We start from the raw sequence: 23812 nt of genomic DNA on the forward strand, positions 1-23812 counted from the left end.
AGTAGCTGTACCAAACAACAACTCACTTTGGCGCCTGGTTTTCCAGTGGTACCGCGTGGTCCTCGCTGCCCTCTGGGACCCTGATGGAGGACGCAGATGGTGAAATGATGGAGGGAAAAAAATGACGGGAGAAAAAGTGGACTTTTGTGAAGGCTAAACCAACATTACCGTTGGTCCCCTTTGTCCTCTTGGTCCCGCTTTGCCTGCCAGACCCTGAAAGACACGCAAAGTCGTCACAAAGGTGGAATTGGACCCCAAGTGTGATCTTACTCCAGGGGTCTGGGACTCCTTACCCGTGCTCCTTTCTCGCCATTTGAGCCAGGGAATCCTGGGAATCCGAGAGATCCCTACGAGACGATCATGATGGGCTCAAACAACTGCACGGTCCACATGAGTTGAGCGAGTTTGCAAAAATCTTAAAGCCCATCTTCTTACCTTGGGTCCTTGTCTTCCGGGATAGCCGGGAAGTCCCGGAACGCCAAGTTTGCCCTGCAACCACACATACGTCTCTCATTCATGGGCGCAAAGAGGACCATCGCTTGACTTTGAGATTCAAACGTGGCGCAAAAGAATCAACCGACGGGGTGAACCTACCTTCTCTCCAATGTGACCGAGGGGACCGAGCTCACCGGGGGGCCCGACTCGTCCCTTTGGCCCCTCTGGGCCGTCTTCTCCCCTGGGGCCCGACACACCAATCTCACCCTGGCAGCATGGGAATCAATAATAATAATACTAATACTAATAATACTACTACTACAAATAATAATAATAATAATAATAATAATAATAATAATAATAATAATAATAATAAATTTAATTTCTAAGCGCCTTTCAAAACTGTAAAGGACCCTTTACAGTCATGGGATAAGTGCACTTCAGTGAACCGGAACGTTGGAACATGTACAAGTTAGAAGGTGGCAGAAGGCCGTTGATCTTACCCTCTCTCCTTTGATGCCAAAGTCTCCTTTGATTCCAGGGAAGCCATCTTCTCCCTAAAGACACCAAGATGTTCATTCATACACTCGTTGTTTTTGAATTTAGTCCAGGAAGAGATAGACGATCACGAGTGCACCTTCTCTCCCTTGTGGCCCTTCAGTCCTCGGATTCCTTGTTCGCCCTGAGAGCGAAAAGCATCACAAGATTCACAGACAGCCGAAAGCACCACGGACCAAAAGGCCACCTTGAACTGACCTTGATGCCACGAGGGCCAGGATAGCCAATAGCTCCCTGGGGGCCGTTGGGGCCCTGCGGACAAATGTGCGATGTGGATTTGCTCAAGGGTAACCAGCATTTGGCTCTAGAGATGTTTCTCCGGGAACAAGTGTGTCACGTACCTGGTTTCCTTTGGTGCCAGTGGGCCCCTCTTTTCCCGGGTGACCCTAATGTGGAACAACGGTGGCGTTAATGACGCTATTCAGGTGGAAAATACACAAATCCAGAACAGAAACTCACAGGTGGTCCGTCGGCGCCTGGCATTCCCGGCAGACCTGGTTTTCCTGTGGGCCCCTGCAGGAAGTAAGAACGGCCTCCATGAGACTTTGCGTGTTTTACGCTTGGAAATTGAACAGTTAGATTGACTGGCATCAGGTCAAGAAGCACTGACACCCCGACCCCGCTCAAAAAAACTCACTGTCCCCAGTCTTACCTTCTCTCCTGGGGGTCCCATGGCTCCCTGAGGTCCTGGCATTCCCTGTGCAGAAACACACACAGGTTAAAAGTGTAAACTACAGAACAAAAGTGAGAAGGTTCAATGTCTTACCTGAGTTCCAGATGTCCCCTGTTGACCCGGAGGTCCAGGCTCTCCTTGAGGACCCTGAGATCAGAAGGAGACTTAAATAGATCAACGCACGACTGAAGAATGGATAATTGAGGGTGAGCAGATACAAGACACGGACCAGGTTGCCTTTGGGACCAACTGGCCCATCGTTTCCTCGAACACCCTAAGAGAAAGAAAGATCCCAGATCAGGTAGGCTTCAGTGCCGCCGTAGGAGGAAAATTGAAAAAGTGTGGAGACTCACAGGAGATCCGGGAACTCCTGGAGGACCTTTGGGACCAAGCAAGCCACGAGGTCCCTGGAAGAAAAGGAAACAAAAAAATGCAGTTGAAAGAAAAACACAACAATCTCGCATGCGCTTGAGGGCACCGCAAATTACAGTTTCCAAAATGAACTTTGCGAGGTTTACAAGGTTCCGTGCTCGAATTGGGACAACTTTCAGAGACTCACCGCTTCACCGGGGAGACCCCTGGGTCCGACTTCACCATCGTCGCCCTATGGACACACGCAAGGAGAATGACAAAAACAACTAAGGTGTTTTGACAATTTTAAGGTGTTTTGACGCCATTTTCAGATCGCGATGTACGCTACCCTCTCGCCGTCTTCTCCTTGAGGTCCAGGCGGTCCCATTGATCCGGTGTCCCCCTGTGAAGTGCGAGGACAAAAATAAGCACCCAAAAAAAAAGAAAAACTTGAAAGGCGAGCAGAGGGAAAACGCTTACCCTGTGGCCTTTGTCACCCGGCAAACCGGGAAGACCATCAAAGCCGCGATCACCCTGAGAAGACATCCGAGATGTGAGCAGCCGCGTGGATTCTTCTGGACACGATCAGAGTTGACAGGCGTTACCTTAGTACCAGGCTCTCCGGGCATTCCACGGGCTCCATCAGCTCCGGCGCGACCCTGGTGTGGAGATGGACGCTTAGTAAGGGAGCGCTATCAAGGCCGCAACTGATGACGTCGATACTCACTCTCCTTCCCGCTTTGCCGGGCAGTCCCATCAAACCTTGACCTCCCCTCGGTCCCTAGTGAGTTCGCAACCAGTTTCAGGAGAGCCGATCTCAAAATGTCAAACGTGCCACCGCCTCCTGATTCTTCTTACCTGAGGACCAGGATCCCCACTTTCTCCTTTGAGGCCGTGACTTCCTGGGTTCCCCTAAAGGACGACAGGTGCAAAATTAGGCTTGCACCCTGGCCTCAAACACACTATATGGAGGTGAGCGGGGGTCATACCAGGGGTCCGGGACGTCCGGTGAAACCCATTGGTCCAGGAGGTCCTTTCAGAGCCATCTGCAGTCAACAGGTTGTCATTTGTATTCACGTACGACAACTGAGCATGCAGCATTCAATCACAGCGATAAGAAATTGGACATGGAAAAAGTAGCGAGACACCAGAAGCAATTGGAAATGTTTTGGTGCTTTTGGAGCTGCCACAGTTTCAGCTGTTCTGGGCGGAGCCTCGTCAACGTGTTGGAGGACGTTTTTGTCCAATTGTGGGATCGTAACACGAACTCACTGAGATAATTGATGGGCCCCAAAACCATGTCAAGATTCCTTTGTGGAGATCATTTGAAAACAGACTTCGGTGTCTCGATGCTTTTGTCCCTACGGGGCATGCAATGACGTTGCTGTGCAGAAAACGCCACTCACCCTGGCCTGAGACAAGATGGCAGCCGCTTGGGCTTCCTGAGCAGACACAACGGGACCTTTATCTCCTCCACTCTGGCCAAAGCGGAACTGGAAAAGTCCAAAGGAAAACTCTGGTTTTGAACACAGGAGGGCTCAGCTCGTCCTAGCAAAGGCTCGACTCTGCCGTCATCAAGCCTCGCAAACGCATTTGCTGGCAGAAGAACTCACAGGCAGCATCACAGAGGATCCGGGTGGGCCGGGAACTCCGTCGGCACCGGGCAGACCGGCCTTGCCGGGGGGGCCCTGCGACACGAGACAAGCGCTTTAGTCCGGGTGACGATCAACCACACAACCAATGTCCGCGCTCTAACTCACCCTCTCGCCGGGATCACCGACAGACCCGGGAGGACCGGAGCTTCCTGGGGGTCCGGTGGGACCCTAAGGGAGCGATACAGTCGGCGGACTTGAATGAAAGCATTTTTTTATGGGAAAATAAACCAGGGCGGTGAACTCACAGCAGGTCCTTCAGGTCCGGGGGGTCCCTCGATCAACATACCCTGTGGAGGACAACATGGACCCATATTTTGATGGACAGAAAGTGATTTACAACCCTCCCTTGGGGTCTTAATTCACTCAAATGTACACTAACAGGTTTCCTGTTTTGGTTCAGACAAAACCCAGAGTGGAAATATACAAACAAGGTGAGTGCGAATTCAGCCTCCCCTCCCCCCAGAACGAAGGCAGTGACCGCGTGTCCACTCACAGGCTCAAGGACAGCCGGCTCTCCTTTCTCACCCTTCAGTCCCCGGAAGGCCGCCTGAGGAAAAAGACATAAAACGTGGGCGACAACGCACCACCGTTAAGACGGGAAGCTTTCAGTCACAGCGAGTCATCTCACATGCAGCAAGGAATCCACCCGTGCGTTTTCAAGACCACTTATCCCGTTCAGCCTCAAGAGGATCCGCACCATGGCAATGCAGACTAGTCTGTAGACTTGAGGCCACCCAAAGCTAACATTCATACCGGCAGCTGAGTGGGAAAAGTGAGGGCGAGGTGCCGATCGTCATGCTGAAACTAAAACTACTGACGACAGTGACTTTGGGAGCAAAAACCTGGTGGAGGAAGAGAAACTTCCGGTCCGGCCGGTGTCCGTTTGGCCTTTTTGCGGCCGTACACGGTAAAGTCACTGACACGAAGAGCATCGCCAAATGGGGGCGGCACGCCAATTTGCCGATGCTCTCCAATGGCTCTCGATGAGCACATTTCAACCAGCAACGCCCCCCCCCCCGGGCGAGGGCTTGCCAGAGGACTCGCCGTGTGGTGCAGGATTGTCACCTTGGCTCTTGCAGAACTGTTTTTGACCGATATTTTCAACGTGAACAAAAAACTCGTCAGAGTTTGTGTCTAGACAAGAGCAAGTGAACGTGACAATCCTGTCAATCACAAGTGGTTGAAATGCAAAAGCAAAATGACTTACGCCTGCCTCGTCCGTCACGGCGGGGCCGATGTGGCCTTCCACCTCTCGGGCCTCGGGCGCGCGTTCTTCGTAGTCACGATAGGAATAGTCGTATTCCTTCTGGCCCACATCGCCAGTCACGTACTCCTCGGTGAAATGGTCCTCACCCACATCGCCCGTTTTGGTGGAATCCACCTCTTCCCCCGCCAGAGCCGTCTCCTGCGCCTGTGACTGCTGTGGGTGCCGGGGGAGCCATGAAGGAGGGCAAGATGAAAGGTGAGGCCGGTGGGAAGGAGGAGCCATGTTTGGCAGGAGGAAAAGGTGAGTGACAGAAAGGGAGCAAGAAATGAGTCTTACCTTGTAAAAAGGAGGCGCACACATACAAAAGACACCCGAGCGACTCATTTTATCCCAGTTGTCATTGGAGCTTATCATATTCATAAAAAAAGGATCTGCATTCCATCTAAGAGTGGAAAGCTGACATGAAAGATTGTATCCTTGTGGAATGACTTTCCCTCAAACTGGATTCATGTAGGGACCTCATTTGAACACAAGAAAGCCTCTCTGCTGACCTATTGACGTTTGGATGCTGATGTGAATATTTGTCACAGCGTTGTGGGGGTGCGCAATGTCAACTACGAGAAACACACAGCGAAGGTGGCGGATGCGCTAGAGTTGACGGAGAGCTTAGCTTGCCCATCAAAATGCGCCCACATTGGTTTCCTCCTTTTGTCACAAGACGTTTGCCAGGATGACCCTCAAAGCCAGTCTTGATGTTAAGGACAAAGGGACGCCCGGGTTGAAATCAAAATGTGGCGCATGTTCCTCCAAAAGGGGAGGTGGGATAGTGTGGCAGCCAGGTGTGAGTCACACACACGGCGGCCAGCGGCAAGGAAACTACGAGACTGGTGTGACCGCGTCCGCCTCCGTCTGCTTGCTTCCATGAACTGATGCGCTCCGGAATTTCAGATTTGACTGCAAGGAATCTCATGCGCGGCTTGACTGGCACATTTTTGGAAAACAGGATAATCATTTGATCATCTCACTCTTTCATCTACAACTGCTTCATGTCACAAAAAGGGTACAGCCAGTGCTGAAGAATGAATGACTCTCTGTGTCTTTGTGTTGTCATATTTGTTGTTTTTTTTTACTTCAAGATGGTGCCGCAAGAGTAGCTGCCGGTACAGCAGCTCCTGTATTTTGTTTTCCTACTTCTTCTTTTCCTTTCCTTTCATAACTTTGCTGCTGTGAAATGTAAATGTCTCCACTGCGAGACAAATAAAGGTACATCCAATCCAATCCAATAAGCCGACGAGAAAAAGAGTATTGAAGTGGGACCACATGTATCTTTGGCTCCTGCCCTGTCATGGCGAGAGGTGTGGGGGGGGGGGGGGTGTCATACTGCAAATTGACACCTCCATCCATCCACTGTCCAGCGCGGGGGCAACAGCTTCAATAGCGGAGCCCAGTCATCCCTCTCCCTAGCCACTTCATCCAGCCCTTCCTGGCAGATCCCGAGGCGTTCCCATGCCTGCTGGGTGACATAGTCTCCCCAGTGTGTCCTGGGCTGTCCCTGGGGTCTTCTGCCAGTGGGACATGCCCGGAACAGGCTCGGAGGTGAAGCGTCTCGATTCTGAGCCCCTCCCGGATGACCGAGGTTCTCAGTTTATCTAAGCGTAACCCCGGACACCCATCTCCCTTTTTAGTCACTTTTGGCACCCTGACATCAGCGTACTTTCCAGTGTGGGGGGGTTTAGTGAAGAGTCACCCCTGCCTGTTTGTTTAAACGACAACCGATGTCTCCGGACAAGTTGTGTCCATAATTTGTAAAATGGCTTCAAATGACTTCTACTGAGCATATTTTACAAAGATTCAACCGCATATAGCTATATTTTACATTTTAAGACTCGCGCTGAATATTCCGGAAGTCTTGTTTTTGAGTTGGTGACGAGTCCTCACCCTACGTCACTGAAGGAACGCCCCTCAGCGAGAAAGGACACACCTTGCATCACCTCAATGCATTTTGCAATACTTTGGTGTGAAAACTTCGTGTTGATCCGTGTTGATGGTGAAATTAGAAGGAAAACACATAAATAACGCGATGGCGAATCCTTGTGTGTGGCACCGAGCATCTATTTGATATTCACTGACAAAAATTTAATCAGCCCGTTTCCACAGAGCTTTCCAGAGCTTTGTCGCCCTCTTCTGCCTCTTTTCGGTGCTACACCCCCCCCCCCCCCCCCGAAATGACACACATTCGGTGCTACATTTTCCCCCTCAAAATGACACGGAATAAATTATTTAATCGATTGCAAACATGTATGCTTTCCTCTTCAGAACTATTTGAATCATATTCACTGGATGAGTAACAAGAAAGCATATTCTCTGAATCTGAAGCCATTGTTTTGATTCTCGAGCAAGGCAAGACGTCTTGCCGTGACACCATGAACATGGGGGCGGGACCTTCTGAAACTGGCCACTTCTGGTTTCAAATTGAAGTACTTTTTAGACATTTTCAGTCATTTTTATGGGTATTTTGCATTTGACTAAAAATATCATACTGCGTGTTTTGGGTATTTTAGATGCTATAAAATGGTTTTCTGATGTCAGTTAGGAAACAAAAAAGTGACGTCGGTTGTCCTTTAAGCGGGAAAAGCGGATCTTATCCTCGGGCAAGGTCGTGAGTGTGCGTTACCTGCGTGGGGCTCTCTTCCGGTGCCACCTGCTCACCCTCGGGCTCAGGAAGCGTCTCCTCATAGAAATAATCGTTCTCTGTAGGGGTGTTGCCAGCCTGGGAATATTCCGTGTCTACATCCTGATTGGTCGAGTAGGCAGAAAAGGGGGCGGGGGAAGCGGGAGCAGGGAGGAAGTAAGCAGATTTGACCGGAAGAGCGAAGGTTAGTTCAGAGTACGCTTGTGAGTTCTAAGACGAGAACACCGCCCGCCCGGCATTGCGGTGGTCTCGCCGGCAACTCGCATCTTTGACAAATATCAACGGAAAAGAAATGTCAGTCGGCCGCCGACTATAAACGACGCCCCGTGCAAAGTTTAGGGAGTCGCCGAGACTTGGGGGGGACATTTCTTTTCACAGGATTATTGCGACGGGGTGAGGTAAGCGGGGCGCCGCTCGACCAAAGCTGACGCGCATCCCGGCAGAAGGAAACATCACAAGGGATGCTTCGGGATGACCGCCAGAAAACAAAACCAACAAAAAAGGCAGTGTGACAGAAGGGATGTCCACAAAGAAAGACTCCAAGTGGGCTTCACGGAGGAAGTCAAACGTGCCGCAGGTTTTGGCGCAAGGGGCCACTTCATTCACACCAGCAGACGTAAAGAGAAAAAAATAGGCAAAGACCAAACACGGCAGTACTGGCTGGACTCGTCTCTCCTGGACTGTAGCACCGCGCCCATCATCCCGGCACTCTTTTAGCGTTCCTGGCAGGGGGGCCCGGTTTGCATAGCTCGGGTGGGGGTAAGGAAAGTGCACAGCGAGCCATGCTACACCGCCGGCCGCTCGATCGTATCATATGGGCAAGTGAAGAGCATATGATGGATGGACAGAGAGGCCAGCATCCCGAAGGTCAGACTGTCCACCACAGAAGAAGAAGGTGACAGAAGCCGACCTCCAGATGCGGCGGGCGGCACGTGGCGACCCAAAGCGGAGTCGTACCTGTTGGTAACCGCGCTCAAATTTCTTGGCTGGAACTCCGGTGCCACCCGATGCCGTCTTGTCAAAGGGTGGGAAGGATTTGTGCAGGGACTTGATGTTGAGGTCAAGCGCGACCTTGGATTTGGTGGGTCTTGGGGGAGTAGGCCGAGCCGGAGCCGCCGTGGTCGGGACTTTCTTCAGCACGGAGGACTTCTCCATCGCCGCGTTGATGGACTTGCTGAGCGTGGGCTTGACCAGGGGGACTTTGGACACCGCCGTCTTCACCTTGACGGCCTTGGTGGGCTCTGGTGTGGCTGCTTTGGTGGCCTTTGGCGCTCGGCTCGCTTCCACTTTGGACGCGGACGTGGCGGCGCTGACGGTAGACCACCCCAATTTGACAACCGCATTGGTGGTTTTGGTGGAGGTTTCCATTTTGCTACTTTTCTTTTCTACCGCCGTCATTTTGCCTTTGGCTTTCGCCTGGCCGCTCACTTTGATCTCGGTTTTGCCATCAACTTTGACTCCTTTCACTTGGACGGCCATTTTGCCGTTGGCCTTGGGCGCGGTCTTCTTCACCTTTGAGTTTCCTTTGAGCTCGGCCGAAGATTGGGTGGTTTTCGCCGAAGCTTGGGTGGTTTTCACAAACGCGGTGTTTCCGCCGGTCTTCTTCTCGACAAACACTTTTGCACTCTTCGCCGGCGCGGTAGTGGTCTTCACCTTGGCCGCCGACGTGGTCTTGGACAGGAAGACGGCAGCGGCGGTGGGCTTGGCGGTGGCCTTGGCGGTGGCCTTGTATTTGGCCGGCTTGGCCGTGGAAGACTTGGGGCCTTTGTTGGGAAGGGGGGGCTTGACTATTTTGAAGTTCCCGCCCTTGGCTGGCTTGGCTGGGGTGGGCTTGGCTTTGAGGGGGGCGGCCTTCCCGTTGACGTTCTTCTTCTAAGGTCCGAATTTTGAGATCGGTCGCGATGTTGAACGTGTGCGAGTGAGGTGGCAACAGAAAGACACAGAAAGGAGAAGGCGATGCAAAGGGTTGGGGGGACGGGGACGGAAAAGGAGACAAAGACAAGAGTGGCTGTGTTGAGAAACAATCACATCTCGGACGGTATAGTGACACTGCGCAGGCATTACTGGATACGGCCGAGTCCTCCTTTCTCGTTTGAACCAATCAAGAGCGTGTCGGATTTTCAATTGGCCATGATGGACCCTGGCGACCATCTCTCCAGTAATGCCATTCTCAACATGAAACAACAAAGCGGCGTCGCCGGCCTGATCAAAAACAAGCCTGTTGCGTTGGGCGGAGGCGGAGAGGGCGTGGCTGTTACGGGCGACGGGGGGCCAAAATAAGTCATCATTCTCATCACAATCATACAATCCTTCCTCGTTAGCACGCACGCTGACAAAAAGGGGCTTCGATAAGCGATGATGCAGAATGACAAACTTTTGCTCAGACCGATCATTGCAGTCGACATCTGCGAAGCACTTTGCTATAAGTCGGTATGCCGCGAGAACTCAGTCAAACCTTGGTTTTCCAACGTCTCGGTCAAACAAGTCGTTTTTTTGACAATAAATTTCTTATTTTTTTCATGCCTCGCTTTACAACCTGAAATGGGTTCTCGATTAAAATGAGCGCACCTGAATGCACCATTGGACCCCCCTCGGCTTCCTAAGACGTCATTACTGGTGTCGCGTCTCATTGTGACCGACGCATTTGTGTTGTTGAATAAAGATTTTATAGTCAAACATTGGTCTTTGAACATCTCGGTTCTCAATCCAATTCGGTCTTTGACCAAAAATGTAGGGTTGTTTTAGGCCTGGGTTTACAACCAAAAATGGGTTCTCGATTAAACTGAGCGCACCTGAATGCACCACTGGACGTCCCACGCTTCCTAAGACGTCACTTCCTTGTGTCGTGTCTCATTATCACCAACGCATTAGTGTCGCTGAATCAAGTTTTTATGAAAAAGCAGACGTGTTCGGCTGATTTCGCCGCAAATCGGTCATTATATATATTATATAGCGTTCCGTGTTTGTATTGTTCAATTGCAATAAAAAAACAGACATTGATCACATTGATTATAATGGAAAATGTTTCGGTTTTCGAACAGGTTTCTGGGACGGATTGTGGTCTAAAACCAAGGTTTGACTGTATTCTGAAACGAGATGGAAAAACAAATCTGAAGAAAAATATAAATCAATTATCACCACAGCCACCACAGACGCAGACCAGAAGCAACCTTGGTGATCAAAGCTGAAACCGGCTCTCATTCAGTTTTTGCGTGGAGCTCACTGGTGACATCGAAAGTGATCTCAATTAACTTCAGCGGGCTCCTCTTTGGGCTGGCCCGAACCGCGTGAACACCCCAGGCGGCGCTGCGTCGGCGGAACAACTGGAGCGGTCTATCTGCCGTTGCTACTCACATATGTGTTGGGGTCTTGCGCCTGGGTCTTGGGCAGGGGGGAGTCACAGTCGGGGCTGTAGTGCTCACAAAAGTCATAGGCGGCCTGAGCGTTGGAGGCAATCAGTAGCTGCTGAATGTCTCCCTGCGGGGACGCACAGATGGGACGCAAAGTTCAGAAGGGAAGCCCACCCTCCCAAAAAAATCTCGCTGGCTTCTCACCTGGAACACTTCCTCATCCAGAAGTCGGGCTCCGAAGACGGCGATGCCGTTGGTGTCCACCACGGCGTTGTTGCTGCGGGGCAAAGGTCGGCTCATCTTCTTCTTGCAGTCCAGCATCAGCGTCACGTTCTTCTTGGACACGGAGATGGCGATGCGGTGCCACCTGCCAGGCGTCGGGAGGAAGGAGGCCAAGGGCAAATAAATGCTTGACGTGGCGAGGTGCGCAAAAACTATCAGGACGGTCGTAAAATGCAAACAAAACTATGGATGAATATGATAAAATATGCAAGCACGATTTTTGATTTGGGCGGAATGTCGCTGCCATTTGACTGTCATGGCTGGACAGCTCTGGGGCCATTTTGTTTTTTGCGCCTGTCATGGGCAGCATTTACACAGATACACCCAAAGGAGTGTCAGCGCAGAGCACCGATGTGTATGTGGAACGGTCGCAGCTTGGAATTGAAGCGGATTTATGCGGACAGGAGATGTGAGACAATCTCTTTCGGTCAATGGATGCTACTCCTTCGTGTTTGTTTTCAACATTTAGCTTGTAGCAGATGTGCAGATTCCAACATGATGTCCCTGATCCACTGGTGAAAAGGACACTTTGATCCTCCCTTTCATCTAGAACTGCTTAATATTGAATGATTGTATGTGTCTTTTGTGTTGTGTCACATTATTTTGTTTTTTACTTCAAGATGGCACTGCCTTTACAGCAGTTCCTGTGCTTTGTTTTTCTACTTCTTTCTTTCATTTCCTCTTCCTTTCATCACTTTGCAGCTGTGAAATGTCAATTTCTCTACTGCGAGACGAATAAAGGCTAATCCAATCCAATCCAATCCAATGATGCGCCCGAAGAAGATTAGAAGACTTGACTGGCGTCACCCCAAAAATGACTTTGGGCTTGCTATGAGAACCGTAACTGAACACCCACTGGAAAACTGGACCATTCAGAGACGCACATCTCTGACGCCGATACCCTTACATTTCCCAAGACATGCCCCTCCTATCCCCTTCCCCGAACCGTCCGCCAACGGCGCTGGTTACTGACTTGCCATCAGCCAGGTTGACGCCTTTGAAGAGCGGGTAGTCCTCGGGGGCCGGCTTGCCGTGCTGATCCTCGTAGAGGAAGACGGGTGAGCGGCCCAGTTCGATCCCAAGCTGCTGAATGCCCTGCTCGCTGTAGATGGAGAGGAGGAAGGCCTGCAGACCCGCGTGGGCCTTCACCAGCGCCATTATGGAGAAGTTCTCCGGGAAGCGACCTGTGGTTGGCGGGACACCGAGGAACCGGTTGAGCAAGTGTTTGGCATCATTCGTTTATACAAATGTAAACATTGCTAAGCTTTGGATTAGATGTAGGAAAGTAGTCATTTGGCTCGGAATTCGGGAACATGCGTCCGTGTCCAGGAGTTGAGCCCATAAGAGGAGTTGATCCAGGTTTTTGCGTCCTATTTCCAGGTTATAAATACAGACGATTCGATACATTGTTCTGGCGGGCTTCAATTTTTCACCAATTAATGCTAATTACTGTACCAATGCAAAGGAAAAAAAGGCTGCGAATGATTTTAACAGTCGCTCTGGCAGCCATAAAAACTTGACTATAGATCCTTTGGCGTCTCCTCACCCAGACGCATAATTACGGAGCATTTCCAAACAGCGTCAACAGACGCGGGTGATTGCAGGTTGGCATCGCTCAAGAATTCCATCTCAAAATTGCACTGCAACCAGCCAGGTGCTGCGATTGGTCGCCGGGCCTTCTGGGGGGACAACAAAATCTATTCATGTACGGTGGCCGCTTGTCTAGAGTTTAGCTCGGACCAACCCAGGAAATGCCCAAATCGTTAAGTGCCAACTACCCATGTTGGAAATTCAATTGCCAAAGAAACGATTGCGTTAGATTAGCATGGCCCAAAACCACGACTTTCAGCCTCCAAAATGACCGGCGTATATGGCGCACTCCCAATGAATGGTGTATTTTCAAACTTTTTTCTATATACAGGTAACATCCAAGTTCCGACCGTGTTCCGTTCCAACAAAACGGCCATCAGTCAAAATCCATTCAAAATGGCCGACGCATCATTTACACGGAAGGATAGTATACAATGTCAATCTGTTGTTTTTAAGCAACGTTTTCTATCGAATACTATTATATACCAAACTGTGTACAGTTCATGTTTAAATTTTATAACTTAGTGTCATTTTTATCATTTTATATTTCATATTATCGATTTTTATGACTGTATAACTGTACCTGCAATGTATACAAAACTGTTTACTGTACAGTTCATTTATAAATGTTATACTTAACTTTTAGTGTCATCTTTATCATTTTATATTTCATATTATCGATTTTTAAGACTGTATAACTGTAACTAATGTATACAAAACTGTTTACTGTACAGTTCATTTATAAATGTTATACTTACCCTGCTCTCCCTACTAATGGCCACAGAGGAGATCGCCCGACACACGCGCTCAGACTCAGCCGGACGGTGAAGGAAAAAAAGCAGTGTACAGTACTACAGATGTTGCAGAGACAGTATCTGCACTGTATAGCTACTGTATTTAGTTTAAAACAGATTCATATTTTAAAGACAGTGTATTGTCGGTGTTCAAATACCTGACATGTTTCGGCGTCTACTTCCGCCTTCGTCAGAACCTCTGACGAAGGCGGAATAAAATAGGAATCTGTTTTAAATTAGATATCAAGTAGAGGGGATGAACTTAATACAACTACTGTATTTAGTGTAGTCACACAGTAGATTGCTGTGAGTGTGTGACATGCTGGCTGGCCAAAATTGTAGTATGCGGTGCCGGCTGCTTACGCGTTACGGTGCCAGGCGTAGAAAAAAAAGGGTCCTAAGTACAGGTGGCCGTAACTTCTTTTACAGGGGAGGGGGGATTAAAGAGTCAGTGGCTGCTGACAGTCGTTGCAAGAACTGTTGTGACTCAATATGATTTCACATACAAGGTGCAGGGTTATCCGTCGAAGGAAATCAAGGCGTTTGGGCGCACCACATCCACGGAAAAATGCGGCATTAGAATTTGAAGCCTACCTGAGAAAAGCTGCTTGGTGGGGGCTGAGATTTGGGCCTTCTTGCTGATGCGGTAGGCATGGTCGGGGTTGCTGGAGCGCCGGGACGTGCAGAAGCCCGGGACCTTCTTCACACCTTCGGGGAGGGCGGTCACCTGCATGGCCTTCAGTACGTCCACAGGTTCTGCCAGGGGAAAGACAAATAGATTGGCAACTTCAGACAAATTTTTTTTTAACCGGGGGGCGCCCAATGTCAAGTGACAACATGAAAGTGGAGCAAGAATTGGACTAGCGGGGTGTCAGAGGAACTCATCGAGTACGTTTGGGTGTTTCCGCTTCCACGAAAATTTGCATCTATTTATGACGAGCATATTTTCATGGCCCCCCCACAACATTTTGGGCAGCAAAATGACTTGCCAGAATTATCATTCATTTCATGGCATTCATGTTTTTGGAGGTGCAATGTGGAGATCTTCTGACCTGGTTTTGGTGCTTTACAAGTGACAGTGCGGCCCAATGACGGCAGGATCCAGTTGCAAACCAATCCCCGAAAGCCCCCCACCCACCCCTCCTCCCTGGCACAATGTGGCGCTCTGTTTCGAGCTCAGGTGAGGCCGAGGCCCTTCCTGCCTGCTGCTCGGCCGCCATCACGCCCCTTAAAACAACACGCCCGCCCTTTGCCTGCCCCCGACTCAGCATACCTAGCTAGCTGTCTAGCTGGCTACCTAGCTAGCTGGCTATCCTAGCTAGCTAGCTATTTGCTATCTACTATATTAGTTATCTAACTAGCTAGCTAGCTAGCTAGCTATTGGTTATCTATGAGCTAGCTAACTTTCTATCTATTTGAGTTATTCCGGGTTGAGTGAACGCTGGCGCATGTGGCTGCCGCTGGTCACCCACAGAAAAACAGATCATGTGACTATAAAGTGACCTTGAGAGTTTTGAAAGGCGCTTAGAAATGGAATTATTGTCACCTCTGGGACAATTTACGCCGTCATTTCTCAATAATAATTGGAAAGAAGGAAGCACGCCCCAACCCCTCACACATACTGTACACACATGCACACACACACACACACACACACACACACACACACACACACACACACACACACACACACACACACACACACACACACACACACACACACACACACACACACACACACACACACACACACAGAGTGCATTGCAGTTTTCGCCAGTCGCGTTTTCCAAGCCTATTAGAACAAAAGACGCCTGTGAGAACCCGATAAACATCGTTTGAGGCATTCAGGAATCATTTCGGTAATTATCTAAATGGTGGAAAAAAGTGGATCTGGGACGACATTTATCAGAATCAGAATCCTGTTTATTGGCCAAGTATGTCGAATCCACAAGGAATTTGTCTTCGGTAGAACACACCGCACGAGTATCATCATCAAAAAGATATGATAAATAATTATGGAGGACACTCATAAAGGCTAATCTAATGGAAATACTGTGATACCTCAGTTTATGAACGCTCAAGAACTATATATATATATATATATATATATATATATATATATATATAATAATCTTTTCATACAAACTAGTTTTCGGCGGATGTACACCAAACCACACGGTCAAACGGCGCCATGGTGGCTGGCGGACTAGTTTTTCGTCATCCACTTTCTTAGTACGGATGTGGTTTGTTATCGAGTGGAGTACTTTTGCTATTATGGGACGGAAAAAAATCCCACCACAGGCTAGTGTTAAACCGAAGAGGACACAAAAGAAAATTACCGTCGAGCAGAAGAAAGAGATAATCGAAAGACACGAACAAGGTGTGCCTTTGTGTGACTGAGCTGTCCCAGTACCATTACGCTAAGTCGACCATTACTCCCATCCATTGACAACTAATATCACAAAGGTAAATAAAATTACTTTATTATACTGTACAATTTATTTGTTTCAATAAAATACAACAGCACATTTATTATATATAAAATAAGGTATATTTTGTGTAGTTTTAAGGCTTATTCCGTAGAAAATGATGTTTTATGAGGACCTGGGAACGGATTATTCTCATTTTAATGATTTCTTATGGGGAAAAAATGTTTGGAAGACGAACTTTTCACCTTACACTCATTTTCTGAGAACCAATTAAGTTTATAAGGTGAGGTATCACTGTATATAAAAAAATATACATCCACAAATATAAATGCACGTGTGTTTCAGGAAGATATTTTCATGACTAATTATTTATTTACTAATTATTACTTTACTAATTATTACTCGAGCGAAGAAATATAATCGAGACACTGACAAGAACACAGGTCGAATGGCCTACATTTCCCGTTCCTGCTCCGGTGGTACGTCTGTGTCAAATACTAGACACACACTCCAGTTGACACGCTGACCCCTCACCTCTCACCTGCGCACAAGGGCCCGCATTGTGCGACCGGCGCCACGCGCAAACCAAGTTGTAGCGCACACAGACGTCAGCATGAGTTCAAGTGATCCAAATTTCAACGGAAAGATGAACCTACAAACATAGGAAGACGAGGGGGGGCTGAGTTTTGATCACGGAAATTCCACCACAGGCCCGAATCAATTCGAAATGCCATCCAAGCACATGGATCGCACAAGTAATTGTGAACATTTTGGGTGGGGTCAATTACTTTGCGCTGTTTTTTTTGTCAGAACGACAAGCCTTTTATTGGTCTTGACCATTAAGCCTGGAAAGATGATAAATGGTGAATCTTGACGAACGTCCAACTGGTCTAAGATTGCATTTACTTCAAATTCCGCCCATCCGCCGACCACATAAGTACTAGCTTGAGTTTATGGCCTTGCTAGCAGGATTCTGCAACAAGTCACTTTTTGATTTCTAATACCTAAAATAAGACCCACAAGTGGACAATAAAAATCAATGAAAACAATGCAGAAATGTATCTCAACGCTGCGTGGGAGAAACAATCTTAAAAGAGAAGAAATAAGATTTGAAAATATGACGGAGAGCAACATTCCCGAATTTGTTGGGGTATCACGCTTGGGGATAAAGCCGTTTTTTTTTCTTTTCCACAAGTGGGCAGCATTTGCATTTTGTCCATGTTAGCGCTTTGTTCCAGCTTCAGCGGTCATCGGACAAAAACCATTCACTCTCACACTCGCACCTCTGGACAATTTAGAGTGTTCAACCAGCCTGCCATGCCAATTTTTGGAACGTGGGAGGAAACCGGAGGACCCAGAGAAAACCCATGCAAACTCCACCCACACAGGGAGGCCGGACCCGGAATTGGACTCTGTACCTCTGCAACTGTCAACTAAACCTGCTACCTAACCACTGGATGATCGGGTTCGTTTCAATGAACACATCGACTGCAGGCTTCACTTTCAGTATTGGGATGCTTCATAAGTAGCTAACATCGCTGGTATCAGACAACCTTCCTGTTTTCCATCCTTCAACCGAGCCATCAAACAAGGTCTCTCATCCACCCACCAATGGAAATCCTCTGCAGCCACTTGTCATCACCGTTTGGTTTGGGGCCACCACAAAAATGGATAAAATCAGACTTCAATGGACGGCGGGGAAAAAAATCATTGGCACCACCCCAGCCACTCTCGAGGACTTGCACACTGCTGGAATCCAAACAAGGCTACGGAAAATCCTACTGGACCCTCCACACCTTGTCCACCACCTTTTCCATCGACTCCCCTCAGGCATGCGCTACTGCGCATGCCTGATCCATGCGCAGCAAATCCAGCAGACATTTAAACAGCTTCTTCCCCCGTCGCCATAAACTCGCTAAGCAGTAACCCAAATAGAACTGTATAGTGTCTCCATTTTTCTTATGGTGATACTAGTGCAGCGTGTTCTACCGGAGACAAATTCCTTGGCAATAAAGATGATTCTGATTCTGATCAACCCGGAAGCTTGCTCCAAATGGGAACTCTCGCAATTGGTGTAGTTACTCACATATGACACAAATGGAGGCTAGAGGGGGGGGCATTACGCCTACTTTCCAAAAGCTAGCTAGCGGCTGTGAACGTTTGTTTCCAAAATGCGTGTCAATGTCTGAAAAAGACATGACGTAGACAAAGATCAGACGAAATGGGTCCAGCTGGCCTCCCGCGGCCCCGCCAAATAACAGTGAGCCAGAATAGCATCGTCCACAGACAGCGGCCTATCATTATGGCGCCGGCCGGCCAGCTATTCTGCGGCCCCTCGCGGAGCCACGCCGAGACGCTCAAAACCGCCGAGAAGCGTGGGCGGACGCTTCGTGCGATGCCTGAAACCTGCAGTGAGGATGCGGTTTGGCGACAATGGAGGCAAGAGAGACGTCGGGCTCAGATGGGACAAACGGAGGACATGCTTCCATATTGAGATTTATTTTGTGCGCAATCTCAATAGAATGTGTGCCAATGGCTAATTTGTGGCCACAAAATACTCATTCCACTTAATGGTGGCTACAAAATGTAAACCCAAAATACAAATTGACGTCCAGAAAACGGTCAATTTTGTGATTAGAGTCGATTCGATGAGCCGTTATATGTCTCACAGTGGAGAAATTTACGTTTCACAGCAGCAAAAACAAAATACAAGAGCTACTGTAAAGGCAGACACTCTCGTGGCGCCATCTTCAAGTCAAAAACATAAAAAAAAAACTAATAATGTGACACAATACAAATATTGAGCACTATCTGCACCCTCGTTGTTAGATGAAGCAGTTTTAGATGAAAGAGGAGAGGATCAAAACATCATTTTCACCAGTGGATCAGGGACATTGTGGTGGAATGTGCAGGACTGCTACAAGCTAAGTTTTGAAAGCAAACACCAAGCTTGTCGACAAAACCAGATTGTAGCTCATCTCCTGCTCCACGTCAATCGGCTTCAATTCCAAGCCGCGACCTTTCTTATTTTTGCAGAAAAAAACTGCACATTGTGTTCATATTGTCTGCACATTAGATTTTTTTTTCTTGTGATGTGACTGTCATGTGACGTCTGAAGTGACATGGAACACAATTGTACAAGGAGCCAAGCGTGAGGGTGAAGTTAAAGCTTGGAAAGCACAGGCGGAGCATTTCGGACACCTCAAGAAATGCGGGCGGGCAAGGAAGGCCGACTCCATCCGTCCTGGAGACGGAGAAGCGGAAGGTGAAGGCCAAGTAGGCCTTCACAGACGCTCCATTCACAGGAGGCCTTGCGGTGTTTATCCAGGAGGGATAAACGCACAGAGCGTCCTTTGAGGACCTCCAGTTGACACTTTGAAAAAAGGGCCCGAACGGAGGAGGAACATCCATGTGGACAAAACGCTCCCTCCTTTTGAACAGAAAGTCTTTCAGCGGGAGATGCGCCTCCTACTCCCTCGGCTTCCCTCCAATCACGGCGATGGATTGGGCTCACTTTATTTGTCCTGTTTGGCAGTTTGCTGAGTGCTAACTCCCTTTTTACTTAACTCGTGAAAATAAAAGTAAACTAAATCTAAAGCATCGACCAAATCACAGGTGTCAAAGTCAACGCCCGGGGGCCAAATCTGGCCCTTCACATCATTTTATTGGGCCCGCGAAAGCAAATCTAACTTGTGGAATTCCCTGACGCTTGTTAAAGTCCAAACCAAAATTTCACATTGTCACATGTAAACCACAAAAACAGTCATTATTTTTTACTTCAAATTTGAAAACTAGTTATTCATTATTTTGTTGTGTGATATATATATATATATATATATATATATATATATATATATATATATATATATATATATATATATATATATATAATAATACATTGTATTTCTAAGCGCCTTTCTAAACTCTCAAGGTCACTTTACAGTCACATATATACATACAGTAAAGTCTCGTTATATCGATATCGGATATATCGATAGTCCCGGTTATATCGATACTATTTCTATGCACGCACGGAGAAAATTACATGCAAACAGGGTTGGATATATCGATAGTCCCGGTTATATCGATATTTTTTCGGACTCCCTTGAATATCGATATAACGAGACTTTACTGTGTGTGTGTGTATATATATATATATATATATATATATATATATATATATATATATATATATATATATATATATATATATATGTGGAGATGATGAAACATTTATATGGTTTCCCAAAATTCATAACGGCCCTCGAGAGGAAACCATAACTACAATGCGGCCCGCGACAAATATGAGTTTGACACCACTGAACTTAAATGGTGGCAATACACATCTTTTTTTAAACCAAAAAAATGTGGTTGATTGCTGAAAATTGGTCAAGTTAAAAAGGGGTGGCGTTGGGAAAACACACATATGAATAAAAAGGTGATTGTTGGCGGGGTGGAGGGGGGTCAAAGTCCCGCAAAAAATCCAACATTGGGAGAATTAGTGAACACTGCACCAATGGAATTGACTAATTGCGATTTTTTAAATCTATGTTAAGTGCGTTTGCTTGTCCTGTCACCATGTGACTTGTCAATCTAAATCCAATCGACAGATACAAGATCAAAACGCTTGACGGTTTGTAAGGTGGTCGTACGTCAATCTTCAGCCAAACTTATCGCAAGGCGCTTTCACGCAAGCGTAAACAGTCGCCAGACACACTGGCCACTTTCTCCTCGGCGCCAACTCCCATAAGATGCCATTCATGAGCGGCAAAGTCCACATGGACGCGCTTGGGCAAAGAACACAGCGGGTGGGGTTGTTTTTTTTTTTTTTTTGGGGTGGGGGGGGGGGGGGGGGAGTAAAGCTAGGTGTGGGATGACATCAATATCGAACACATTGTGCTAGATTACATTTTTTTCTCAATATCTGAGCAATCAGGCTTAATTGGAAGTCAATATACGGGATGCTGCTGATGAGTGACGGGTGCGCACCTGAAGGCACCAATGGGCGCGCTGGTGCACAGGCTGCGAGGGGCGCCACGGGAATAGGATCACAGAAAAAAATGGTTTTTTTTGACAATGTTGACCCAAACATATTGCCGTCCCCCCCCCCCCCCCCCCAAAAATACAACATTTATTCGTGTTGTTTAATTAAACAAGCAATCAGAGTGCAGGCCAAGACAATTGTCAACCATTCTAATTCTGTGCAGCGTTTGAGCAAACAATGGCTAAAATGGAGGACAGGTGATGTTTAAAACACTTTTTAAGTCGGAATGGAGGTGGTCTTACCTGCCTGCGCCGAGGTGCTTTGGCACAGCGCGAGCACCAGACCAATCAGAGCCACAGAGGTCAGGCCGGGGCTCCATGGCCTCCGTTTCTTCCGGAAGGGGCAATCTGCAATATCCATAGTGAACGCGGAGCGGCGGCGGCTGCTGGACGCAAGGGTGTCCCTCTCCCAGAAAGTCAGCCGACAAGAGGCAGCTGACTGAAGTGCTTGTGAGGTGACAAGACTAAAAAAAAGGGGAAAAAAGGAAGGAAAGAGAGGGCCACCAAAGCGATGGCGGGGAAGGGGGGGCAAAATGAAATCTTTGAAGGGCAGCTTTTACAGCTCCATGGAGTCCGTCAAAGTGCAGAGCACAGACACCTGGTCGCTCGCTAGCTAGCGCTCGCTCGCTCTCTCACACCATTCCCTCACTTTCCCGCTTGACTCTCTCCCACCCGAGCGTGAGGGAGGAGAGGGAGGAGGGGGAGGAGAGAGAAAAAGACAGAGTCAACGTGGGAGAGGGAGGGAAAAAAAAAGCATTGATGTGCAGAAAATGTCTAAAAATGGCACAACGAAGACTACAACTTTGACTTAAAAAAACAGATTTTTTTAAAATGTCTTCACACGGTTGTTCCCGTGTGGCACGTGAACACGCGTCAGGTTGGCCAACCGGAGCTCCGTCCGCACTTGGAAACCACCCCCCCCACCCCCCCAGCCCGAGGGACTCACTCGCCAATTGGTGGTGTCCCACGCGTTCCAGTTTGGCCACGTGGGTGATGGAGATGATTCTCTTTCACCGCGACAGGTGTGCATTTTCATTTCAACCTACTCGGTTGTCATTTTTCACAGGCAACGAGAAGCGCTCACTGGCGTATTGAGCAGAACCGTGAACAACTTGAAAGAACCGGGACTCGACTAATACTACCGTATTTTCTGGTGGATAATGCGCACCCAAAAGCCTTGATTTTGTTCCAAAGATGATCCTGCACCTTATACGCGGGTTGGTGCGCCTTATATGTGAAGTCATATTGAGCCACAAGTCTCGCAACTACAGTGATAATTACCATACACGAACACTTCAGCTCACAAAATTTTCGCTTTACGAACATTAAATTAATCTAATAAAATATAATCTTGGCAAACGAACTAGTTCTTGGCAGACGAACCAAACCACACAGAGCAACACGGTGGCTGGCGGACTAGTTTTCGTCACCTCCTTTCTTTGAGTGCAGACATGGTTTGTTATCAAGTGGAGTACGTTTGCTATTATGGGACCGAAAAAGACCCTACCACAGGCTAGTGTTAAACCAAAGAGGACACAAAAGAAAATAATGATCGAGCAGAAGAAGATCATCGAGAAACACGAACGAGGTGTGCGTTTGTGTGACTTAGCGTCCCAGTACCAGTACGCTAAGTCGACCATTGCTACCACCCTTAAAGGGCAACCGACGTCACTTTTTTGTTTTTTTAACTGACATCAGAAAAACGTTGTATAGCATCTAAAATACCCAAAACACGCAGTATGATATTTTTATTCAAATGCAAAACACCAATAAAAATGACTTAAAGTGTCCAAAATCTGCAAAAAAATGAGCTGCGAATTGGGCATTTTCAGAAAGTCCCGCCCCCAGTTCGTGACGTCACGCCAAGACGTCTTGCATTGCTGGATAATCCAAACAATGGCTTCAGATTCGGAGAATATGCTTTCTTGTTACACATCCAATTATGAATATGATTCAAATAATTCTGAAGAGGAAAGCATACATGTTTGCCATCGATTAAAGAAGTCCTTCCGTGTCATTTTGAGGCATCTAGACTGCAACGTAACGTCCCACAAGTGAGGCAGAAAAATGGCGACCAGCTCCTGTGAGGAATGAATCAGCCTGTTTCCACAGGCTGTTAAATTCCTTCCATTGAGCTTGGACTCTCTCTGCTGGCGGAGGGAGTTAAGGGACAACCGACGTCTCCGGACAAGTTGTGTCCATAATTTGTAAAATGGCTTCAAATGACTTCTACTGGGTGTATTTTAATAAGATTCCACCGCATATAGCTATATTTTACGTTTTAAGACTCGCTGAATATTCCGGAAGTCTTGTTTTTGAGTTGGTGACGTCACTGAAGGAACGTCCCTGACCGAACGTCCCTGACCGAAAAAAAGACACATTGTCGCAGTCCTTCCATCATGTCAATGCATTTTGCTGTGCTTGTTTGGTCTGAAAACGTCATGTTGCACCAAAAAGAGCCAGAAGAGGGCGACCAAGCTCCATATAAGGAATTTATCAGCCTGTGGAAACGGGCTGATTAATTCCTCACAGGGACTTTGGTCGCCATTTTCTGCCTCTTTTCTGGGACGCTACATTGCAGTCCAGATGCCTCAAAAGGACACGGAAGGACTTCTTTAATCGATGGCAAACATGTATGCTTTCCTCTTCAGAACTATTTGAATCATATTCATAACTGGTTGTGTAACAAGAAAGCATATTCTCCGAATCTGAAGCCATTGTTCAGATTCTCCAGCATTGCAAGACGTCTTGGC

The 23812-nt window shown here is 47.8% G+C and overlaps 1 protein-coding gene across 4 annotated transcripts in view; it reads right to left on the reverse strand.

Moving 5' to 3' along the window:
• col11a2 (collagen, type XI, alpha 2) overlaps positions 1–23812 on the reverse strand; it is a 43573-nt gene that overhangs the window by 7710 nt on the left and 12051 nt on the right. The window contains exons 4-37 of one of the 4 annotated variants that reach the window (XM_089022825.1): positions 21303–21523; positions 14182–14343; positions 12177–12387; positions 11126–11288; positions 10926–11048; positions 8529–9443; positions 7554–7673; positions 4880–5089; positions 4166–4219; positions 3918–3959; positions 3778–3840; positions 3631–3705; positions 3424–3510; positions 3007–3063; positions 2876–2929; positions 2745–2798; positions 2623–2676; positions 2498–2551; positions 2367–2420; positions 2226–2270; positions 2020–2073; positions 1896–1940; positions 1760–1813; positions 1646–1690; positions 1453–1506; positions 1335–1379; positions 1192–1245; positions 1073–1117; positions 939–992; positions 595–702; positions 436–489; positions 294–347; positions 169–213; positions 27–80 (exon numbers count right to left, since the gene is read on the reverse strand). In XM_089022825.1, the coding sequence (XP_088878951.1) occupies positions 27–80; positions 169–213; positions 294–347; positions 436–489; positions 595–702; positions 939–992; positions 1073–1117; positions 1192–1245; positions 1335–1379; positions 1453–1506; positions 1646–1690; positions 1760–1813; positions 1896–1940; positions 2020–2073; positions 2226–2270; positions 2367–2420; positions 2498–2551; positions 2623–2676; positions 2745–2798; positions 2876–2929; positions 3007–3063; positions 3424–3510; positions 3631–3705; positions 3778–3840; positions 3918–3959; positions 4166–4219; positions 4880–5089; positions 7554–7673; positions 8529–9443; positions 10926–11048; positions 11126–11288; positions 12177–12387; positions 14182–14343; positions 21303–21420 (3480 nt within the window). In that variant the 5' untranslated portion in view covers positions 21421–21523. Of the gene's footprint in view, positions 1–26; positions 81–168; positions 214–293; positions 348–435; positions 490–594; positions 703–938; positions 993–1072; positions 1118–1191; positions 1246–1334; positions 1380–1452; positions 1507–1645; positions 1691–1759; positions 1814–1895; positions 1941–2019; positions 2074–2225; positions 2271–2366; positions 2421–2497; positions 2552–2622; positions 2677–2744; positions 2799–2875; positions 2930–3006; positions 3064–3423; positions 3511–3630; positions 3706–3777; positions 3841–3917; positions 3960–4165; positions 4220–4879; positions 5093–7553; positions 7674–8528; positions 9444–10925; positions 11049–11125; positions 11289–12176; positions 12388–14181; positions 14344–21302; positions 21524–23812 lie in introns of all 4 variants that reach the window. The other 3 variants (XM_089022824.1, XM_089022827.1, XM_089022826.1) reach the window with 3 other exon arrangements.

Source organism: Hippocampus bargibanti, linkage group LG20, assembly GCF_051943395.1.
Source record: "Hippocampus bargibanti isolate YZ-2025 linkage group LG20, ASM5194339v1, whole genome shotgun sequence".
In the NCBI taxonomy this organism is placed as follows: domain Eukaryota; kingdom Metazoa; phylum Chordata; class Actinopteri; order Syngnathiformes; family Syngnathidae; genus Hippocampus; species Hippocampus bargibanti.